We start from the raw sequence: 8,925 nt of genomic DNA on the forward strand, positions 1-8,925 counted from the left end.
CAGACAGCTGGCCCAAGGTCACACAGCTCCGTTTCCAAATCTGTAAAGAGCAGCTAATAGCAGTGTTGGGTCTGTGGTTGTGAGGATCCAATGACTTAATTTGCGACCTGACATGATGCCCAGAGTGACACTCAGTCACTCTTGGCTGCTGTCATGGTCATCATCATCATCTCAATGACATGTGAAACAGGGAGTCAGAACCGGTTGAGGCTTCCGGGAGAGACATCATTCCTGATGGAAAGCCCGGGGAAGATGGCTGGAGGATGCACTGGAAGGAGTCCTTCAGGGATCCTGGGTGGGGTCAGAGCATCCCAGGTGGAGAGACTAGTTGGGCAGGGGCACACCTGGTGTGTGCAGGAAGTGGGGGGTGGCTGGGGGTGAGGGGAGCCAGGTCTGGGCAGGTGGGTGGAGTCAAGCTGGAAGGGCCGGTGGGGCTAGCTGGGGTGAGAGCAGGAGGTGGAGGAGGCCTTGAAGGTCCTCATGGGGGGCTGGACTCTGACGGCCCCATCAGAGCAGGAGCCTATCAGGGGGAGGGGAGTCCCTCGGAAGGCGGGGCCACAGCTCTGTAGGCCTCCCTTTGAAGAGGGAGCAGACCTGAGCAGACAATTATGCAAATGTCAGCTGACAGGCTCTGGGGCTCCCCTGCAGGTTTGGAGAGGCCCAGACCAGGGCAGCAGCCTTGGGGGAGGACAGAGAGCCAGGTCTCTCACACTCCCAAGGTCAAACTGCCCCTCCTGTGGGGCCACCCCTCTCCCATCCTATAGGCCAAAGCTGCTGCAGGAAACTGTCTCCTGAAGGCGTCAGGGACCCTTCTCCCAACCTTGTCACCAAGCAGTGCTGCCCATCGGAGATAATGTGAGCTCTGGCCTCAGAAAAACCTGGGTTCGAATCCCAGATGTATGACTATGGGCAGATCACCTCTTCCCCTCTCAGGGCTCACCTCTTGGAGGAGCCTCATCTGTAAAATGGGCATCAGAGCCACCCTTGGGGTTGGGCTGGGACTAAATAAGGCCACCTCCCCTTCTCTGTGCACCTGTACTGCTCTCTCTCCTGCTCTGACCCAAGGACGCCAGAAGTCTCGACATGGCAAGCTGAACTTGCCCCACATTCTTCCTCTCCATCCCTCTCCCACGCCCAGAACCCCTGATGCTCCTGCTCCCCCAACAGGCCTGAACACTTGCATGTCCTCTCTCTCTTTGAGCCCCACCCCTCCTGGACCACCAGCAATCTCTCGAAAGGCCTCCTGGCTGCTCCCCTGGCCCCCAGACTCTCCCAGACTTCCAGCTGCCCATTGCCCATCATGCAGACCTGGCCTGGCCCAGGTCTCAAACCTGTCCTTGGCTCCCCAGCATCTCTAGGAACAAATCCAAGCTCCTTGGGATGGGGTGGGGGGGTGTTCAAGGCCCTTTCTCAGCCGGGGCAACCTCACTCTCCCATTCCTGCCTGAACCCAGATGCCCTCCCCTCCAGCCACAACTACCCACCCGCTCATCTCCATGCCTGTCGCTCGGCTGACAGCCTGAGTTTCAGTTCTAGCAACACTTCCTGGTGCCATGGCAGTGGGTACAGATTCTGAGCCTCAGTTTCCTCACATGTAACACAGAGCAAGGTGCCCCACCTTTCAGGGGTGCCGTGAGGATTCAGTGAGCGTCCCCACCAAAGCGCTGTCCCTGCCACTGCCCTTGCCCCTGCACCCGGGCGATGGGGGTTGAGGCTCTGTTAGCTCCTTGTGTCCACAATGTCTTCCCTCTCTGGCATCATCCCACACCCACTCCATCCGGGGCAAGTTACAGAACCTCTCAGCCTCGCTGTCTTCCTCTGTGAAATGGTGCTGGTGCGAGTCCCAGGCAAGGAACTGGGAAAGGAGAGGGGATTTACTGCCCGGAACAGCACCTAGCTCACTGCCTAGTGTTTCCTTACAGTTGTTCTTCTTTCTGTTGTTGTCACTGCCTACCTGATCCTACACTTTCTATGAAATAAACATCCCGAGGCCACCCAAATTCAAGTTCCTACGCCATGGCTGGTGCTTAGCTAAGGTGTCCTGGATGAACATTCCTGGCAGCCACGGACACCTGTGAGGCGGGAAGTGGAAATGCCAAGAGCCAGCCCCGAGCTTGACTCCCCGCCAGTCTCGCCTCCATGGAGGCTGCTGTTGGCACAGACATCCTGTCCTCTGCTGGGAGAAGTAACAGCAGAGGCTGCTTCCTTGGAAAACAAAAAACCCTGGCTGCTTCCCTGTCCGTGGCACCAAATAAGGCGGCTCCGCGACTGCTCTCCATTTGGAGAGGCAGCAAGTCTCTCTCCCTCTTTACACATCAAGTGGACAGTCTTGTTGTTACTTGTCTCTCCCACACGGGGAAAGGGTGAGAGGAGGCAGTGCCTTCTGCTCAGCCGGAAGAAGCTAGAGGTGGGATCTGAACCCAGCCCCCTCACCCCATTCTTTCCCCACATGGCTGTCTCGGTGTCTCTGGGTCACCACGCCCAGCTTGGCAGGGCTCCCACCCAAGGCCAGTGTAGTACCATCTCCCCCCGCAGGACAGAGGCCTTGGGAAAGGCTCCAGGGGTCACGTGAGGCCCGGAGGGGGTGGGTGGGAATGAGCATGATCCCTTCTCTGGAGGCCTGGAAGCTGAGGTCTCAGGCCAGAGAGCCGGCTGCATGTCTGACCAAGAAGACATCCAACCACCTGCCCTCGGAGCATCAGGTAGCACAGAAGGTGTCCTTGGCCTGACCCTGTGTTGAGTACTTGAAATATAAAGACAGGCAGCATGGGGGGTGGGGGGACGTAGGGGCCAACCACCTGGGCCTCAGAGGCAGCAAGGAAGCGGGGAGTGGCTCAGTCTGACTGGCCTCTGATCCTGCCCCTGGCATCTCCCAGCCGGGTGACCAAACCAGGCACTCCATTCCTCTGAGCCTCTTTCTTTGCCTGGAAAAGGAGCAAATGACAGGACCACTTGACAGGGTTTTATGAAGATTAAATGAGGTAATACAAGGAAAGTGCTTAGTCTAGTCCCAGGCAAAGCGCCAGGGCCCAGTAGGTATTGACTGAGAAGCCCCAAACTTCTGAGAGGGGGCTCCCTCCCTCCCTTTGGCTCTGTGGTCCAGTGCTCAGCAGTGAAAAAGAAAGGTGGGTGTGTGGCGGGGGAAGGCATGAAAGCACACACACATGCACACACATCTGTACACAAAAATTCTAGAATTTTTAGGAAAATCTAGAAGCAATTCTAACCATGTCTTTCTATGGGGTGAGATTATGGTGGGGAGTACTTTTAACTTATGTAGCTCTGTTGATTATGTTAATTTTAGAGTCAGAAACAATAAGGATACTTAAACATTGTGTGCGACTCAGTGCCGGGCACAGTTATCAGGCACTTTTGATACCATAACCCTGACCCTTAGAACATCCTTCCCAGGGAGGTCATATTATCCCCAAGTTATAGATAAGCAGGTGGAGGCTTGGTGTAGTGAAGTGACCTGACCAAGGACACACAGCTCATCAGTGATGATGCCAGGATCTGACCCCAGTATTGGAATCAAGTTCAAAGCAATTCCGCCTGGCAGGCCAGGGAAAGCTTCCCGGAGAAGGTGATAATTAAGCTGAGCCTAGAAAGCTGTTTAGAGCTTTTTTAGGACAAGGGTCTCAACCAGGGGTGACTCTGACCCCAGGGGACATGAGATGAAGACTGGAGATGTTTTGGGTTGTCACAGCTTAGTGGGATGGGAGGGTGGGGGAGTGAGAGGGGGTGGTGGGAAATGCTGCTGGTTAGTTTTTAGGGGCCAAGGATACTCCTAAACATTCTAGAATGCACAAGACTGCCTTGTACACCAATGTCAATAGGGTACAGTATGATATCATTCTAGAACTGTCATTTACTGAGTGCTTACTAGGTGCGGAGTGTGGTACTGAGTTCTTGCAAATATCATCTTATTTCATCCACCCCCACTGCTGTCAGTGAGAGACTCGAAGCTCAGAGACGGAAGTGACTCTTCTAAGGCCACATCGCCAAGAAGTGGCAGCACTGGGATTGAAGCTGCCCGGTACGAAGTGGGAGTTCTTCACCTTTCTGCTCTGCTGCCTTCAGGATTTATAATAAATCTAAAAGCTGCAGGCCAAGCGCTAGGTGGGAAGGGAGGAGACTCCAGCTGAGCCCAGGCACAGCCCTCCCAGGGCCTCGGGCCTGGGGCAAGGTCCGCTTTGTCCTCCTCTGCCATTGCGCGCCACCTGTCAAGTGAGGGTTGAACCAGAAGATCTCCAAGGCTCTGCCAGCTCTGAGTCTGTTCTTCTCCCAGAGACGGGCCCAAGCCTAGGCTCTCGCAGCCCTGCGGACAGAACCACCAGCAGCCAGGAGAGAAGGGGGGGCAGTGCCGGGCAGGCTCAGCCTCATTCCCAGTGCACACATAGTGAGTGAGCCCTGCTCTGTTGATTATGTTACCCCACAAGGAAAGAGAGGCAGGTGGGGTGGGGAGTGGCTTGAAGCTCTCCCAGGAGCTCCCCTCTTGAGTGCGGAAGGCATGTTTCTCTGCCACCTTCTTGCCAAGCCCAGAGGAGGCGCCAGAGCAAGGCCTCCTCTCAGGCAAGAGAGGCAGGTCTGGGCATTCGCCCAGCTGGGCTCATGAGGTCTCACAGGTAGAAGGACAAGGGATGGGAGTGCGTGCTGACCCAGCCCCTTCCCTGCGCCAAGCATCTCAAACAGCAGGTTCATCTCAGGTCAGTCTCCTGAAATCCTGGTAGGAAAGAACCATTTTGACCCCAGCCTACAGACCAGAGAGCATCAAGGCTTCCATGAAGGGACTTGGCGAGTCACACAGACGGGAAGGTATGGAACCCAAGAGTACCTGACCGGAGGATACTGCCCTAGAGGGTAGGTAGGTGGCCATCTTGTTCTTTTCACCGAGGAGTAGAAGCATGTCAATAACATTTAGAGAAAATACACATTTAATTCCTCCAGCATTCCCCTAGGACGTGGAATGGATTGCAAAGAACTGAGTATTCTGATTTCCCGGTCTGCAGACAGGGGAACCCAGGCTCAGAAGGCAGAGGCCTCTCTAGCTAGAAGGTCAGACAGGGAGAGGAGGGGAGGGACTAAGTGGCAGAGGAGGGATATGGCCTGGGGTAGGTGGAGCTTCCTGGTGCTCTCATAGTCGCTTGGTGTGGCTTTGGGGGAGTCATTTCACCTCTCCAGCTCTCAGTCATCTATATTAAGAAGAGGTTGGACAGATGGTTGCAGCAGAGTCCCTTCAAAGCCTCACAGCCTGCACCCAGCCATGTCAAAGGTTCTCCCCTCCCTGTTTATGTGACTTCACAAAATAGAGAGATGGGGATACCAGAGCTTGCCACAAAATGCTCTGGGGATAGAAGGCCCATGCCAGCCTGTGCAAGCTCCCAGAGCCCCCAGTTCTTGCTCCCTATCCTCAAAAAGCCGGACTGGGAAGGAGTCAGTCATGGTTTGAGGATGAAAGGGGCAGGGAGGGAGATATGATATGGTGAACATGGGGTCATTTCTCCTGGGCCATGGGTCATCCACAGGCATCTGCTAAGTGCAGGCTGACTCGCAGAGACTCAGGGTTGGGGGGAGGATACCTCTTACAACATAAGGGAAAGTAGTTATTTAGCTCCTGCTTAAGAGTCCCAAGGGCCAGGGAGCTCACTACGTGTCAAATTAGTCCACTGCATATTCAAGAAATGAGTGAAAAATCTGCTTCCAAAGGCTCCACAGTCTGGGCCAGCTCAGGCCAGAATTGGTCCTTCACTCATTCATTATTCAAACTTTACTGAGGAGCACGGATATGCCAGGCTTTAGGGCTATAGATACGATGAATCAGAGACTGTTTCTGCTCTTTGGGAACTGTGTGCTAGATTGATATCCCCAGGCCAAAGACACAGGACTGGTGGATTGAAATGGTTTAGGTGGAGGAAAAGATTCTAGACTTCCACGTTGAAATAAGCTTGGGTACCATTTTAGTAAACACATTAAACGGATCTCTTTGCCACAAGATTTCTCCAAACTTTTAATATGTAAAATGTACATGCAGAATCCCCCAAGGGACTATCGAGAATATACTCTTATTTCCCCAATATAGCTGATCTTGGAATACTACTTTTTAGAACAGCATACTTATTAACAGAGGATATTTGAGGAAATGCAGCTCTAATGCTTTTTTTTTTTCTTCCCTCTTTTTTGGCCAGGGCAGATTGGGGATGCTTACACCCAGAGGACATTTGAGCAGGGCTTTGAGAACTGAGTAGGAGTTGGTCAGTGAAGATGGGAAGGTTTCAGGGAGATCATTTATAGTCCTAGGTTCACTATGCTCAGGTTACCCTGCATATACTGTTTCATTTAGTCTTCAAAGGTCTTGAGTGGGTAACAGAGCCAAGGAGGTCATCGAAAGCCTCTGGCGACTCCCAGAGATCCACCCCCTCCCTTTTCTTGAATCACCTAACCTCAGGGCCTTTATTCTCCAAATCTTGAATCTTAAGTCCTGTTCCCACAGTCATCCTGGCCTCTCCTCTGGTTTAAACCCCAAATAGTTCTTAGGGTACCTGGACTTGATCCTCCCTTTAACCCGTCACATACCCTGGCCTACCTAGGCCTTGGCAACCAAACTCACGCTCTCTGCAGTTTGGATGGCCATAACTTAGGCTCTCTCAGATTTCACCCTGGCCTGCCCCCACAAAATCTAGCCCTGCTACAGTTCCCTAGGTCCCGATGCACGCCAGATGGAGTCCTGCCCCATCGGCCCCAAGCCTGCCCGTCAGCGACTCCAGTCCTGACCTATTCCCCGACGGCGGCCCCGCCCCCTGTGTAGCCCTGATTGTGTTCCCCTTCCCATCAGTGTTTTGACGCAACTCTGTCCTGAACCGTTCATTTGTGGACCCTGCCTTCAGGTCCAGGCCCCTGACCCCAGACAGTGGCCCTCCAGCTCTGATTCGTGCCTGTCCCCAACCCTGCCCCAAGCCCGTACCTGGGTCATCTCTGATCTCACTGGTGCCGGCCGTGTCACTCCATGGCTGGCCCCTCCCCAAGAACCCACCCCTACTTCGGGTCCGTCTCGGATCCGCCAGGTGCGGAGGGCCGTAGGCCCCGCCCCGTCCCTGTCCCGTACGAATTCTGATAGGGCCCTGACCCTGCCGGCGGCCCCGCCCCGTGGCAATTCGGACTTGGCCCAGCCCACGGTTCAGCTCTGGCCCCGCCCCCGGCCCCGCCCCCGGCCGGCCCAGCAGCTCACCTGCAACTCCTCGAAGGCATCGTCGATGCCGGTGACCTGGTGCTGCTCATGCAGCGCGGGCTCATCGCAGAAGAAGCAGAGCAGCGCGCGGTCCGTGAGGCAGAAGAGCTTGACCTTGTCGTGCGCCTGGCAGGGTCGCGCGGCGCGGCGCGCGTTGAGGATGGCGTCCAGCGGGAAGGCGCTGTAGCGCTCCACGATGTTGGCTAGCTTGAGGCTGGGCGCGAGCGCGGGCTCGGCGAACGTGCGCCGGCACTCGGGGCAGTCGCGGGCGCCCTGCGCCTCCTGCCTCACCCAGTGCTCTGTGATGCAGCGGCGGCAGAAGTAGTGCTCGCAGCCCAGGCTCACCGGGTCCTGGTAGATGCTCAGACAGATGGAGCAGAGCAGCTCGTCCTTGAGGCTGCACGCCATGGCGCTGGGGGCGGCGAGAGGGGGCCCTGAGATTCAGGGGGGAGGCTGAGCGAGCGCGGCGCTGTTGGGGGCCGCAACCGAGAGATGTGTTCGGGGAGCAGACGGGGAGAGGCAGGAGTAGGAGCTACAGAAGGAAGGGGGGGCTATCCGGGAGGGAAGGGGGGAACGCGAGGAAGAGGTGCAGGGCAGAGACTAGCCGGGATGCGAGTCCAGGAAGGTGGTCTCTAGGTAGTGGGTGACTCGAAGCGATGGGGGCTGGAGGGAGGGGGCCCTGGTGTCAGAGGGAAGGGGCTCCGGGCAAGGAGCTTCTAGAGGAAGGGACAGTCTTAAGGGATGGGTACTGGGAGAAGAGGATCCAGGAGGGGGGCGGAGGCCTTAGGGGAGCTGAAATCCCGGGATGGGTGCAGTGGGGGGAGGGGGAGAAGCTGGGGATGGGGAATTCTGGGGAAGGGGAAAGCCAAGCGGAGCTGCGCCGCGGACGTGCGTGGCAGAGGAGAGGAGGGGCGCGAGCAGCTCGGCTGCCTAATCTCGGCTCCAAGACCCCGCCCGGCGTGGCCCCTTACCCCTGCCGGCTCAGCGGCCACTGCTCCGGTCCGAGCGCAGCCTCTCAACCCGGAACCAGCCGAGCGCAAGCTCTCAGCTACAGTGACTCCCTCCCCGCCCCCGCGGGCCGGGCCCAGGCGACTCCGCCCCTGCGGCGGGCGGGGGAGAGGAGAGGCGGGGCCAGGCCTCCAGCCTGCGGACCCCCTCGCTGCCCCCACGGTTCCCGTACTCCCCGGGGACCGAAGCCCCAGCTGTTCCTTCAGGATCTGCACACAGAACAACATGAGCGTCTCACTTAGGGTCCCTGCGGCGGGTGAGGACAGCTCATTTAAGAGGATAACAAGTAAACAAGGAGCATCTTTCTGGATGATCGACGTGAAGATTTGGGGAAAATAGTATTTTTTTGTTAAAACAAGCAATGATGCGTGCTGTAATGTGTATAAAATACAGCCTTTGCATAAATTGCAAAGATAGACTCGAGAAAATGCCCAGCTTGCTTACAGCAAGTTCAGGGTTTCCTCTTCACTTTCTTAAGAAGTGCTTGGGGGAGAAGTTTAGAAAGCCCTGTCTGACCCAAGGAGTGGCCTCTATTCAGCAAACATTCCGGAGTGCTATTTTGTGTGTGTGTGTGGGGGGCGCGGGTTGGAAGGTTGGAGCAGGAGAGAAGGAGAGAGTAATAGGAGACCTTATCTCCTATGCCAGATGGAGAGGGGATAAGGGATTTCTAGATGGAGGGGACAGCCGGTGCAG

At 56.1% G+C, this 8,925-nt stretch overlaps 1 protein-coding gene across 4 annotated transcripts in view; it reads right to left on the reverse strand.

Moving 5' to 3' along the window:
* The window catches only part of TRIM62 (tripartite motif containing 62), a 28,950-nt gene extending 20,647 nt beyond the window's left edge, over positions 1 to 8,303 (reverse strand). Inside the window, exons 1-2 of one of the 4 annotated variants that reach the window (XM_059136338.1) lie at positions 8,196 to 8,303; positions 7,225 to 7,636 (exon numbers count right to left, since the gene is read on the reverse strand). In XM_059136338.1, coding sequence (XP_058992321.1) covers positions 7,225 to 7,632 — 408 coding nt within the window. In that variant the 5' untranslated portion in view covers positions 7,633 to 7,636; positions 8,196 to 8,303. Of the gene's footprint in view, positions 1 to 6,960; positions 6,985 to 7,224; positions 7,694 to 8,195 lie in introns of those variants that run through there. The other 3 variants (XM_059136336.1, XM_059136337.1, XM_059136339.1) reach the window with 3 other exon arrangements.
* Positions 8,304 to 8,925: the final 622 nt, after the last annotated feature.

The sequence above is a fragment of the Mustela lutreola genome, chromosome 10, assembly GCF_030435805.1.
Source record: "Mustela lutreola isolate mMusLut2 chromosome 10, mMusLut2.pri, whole genome shotgun sequence".
Lineage (NCBI taxonomy): Eukaryota > Metazoa > Chordata > Mammalia > Carnivora > Mustelidae > Mustela > Mustela lutreola.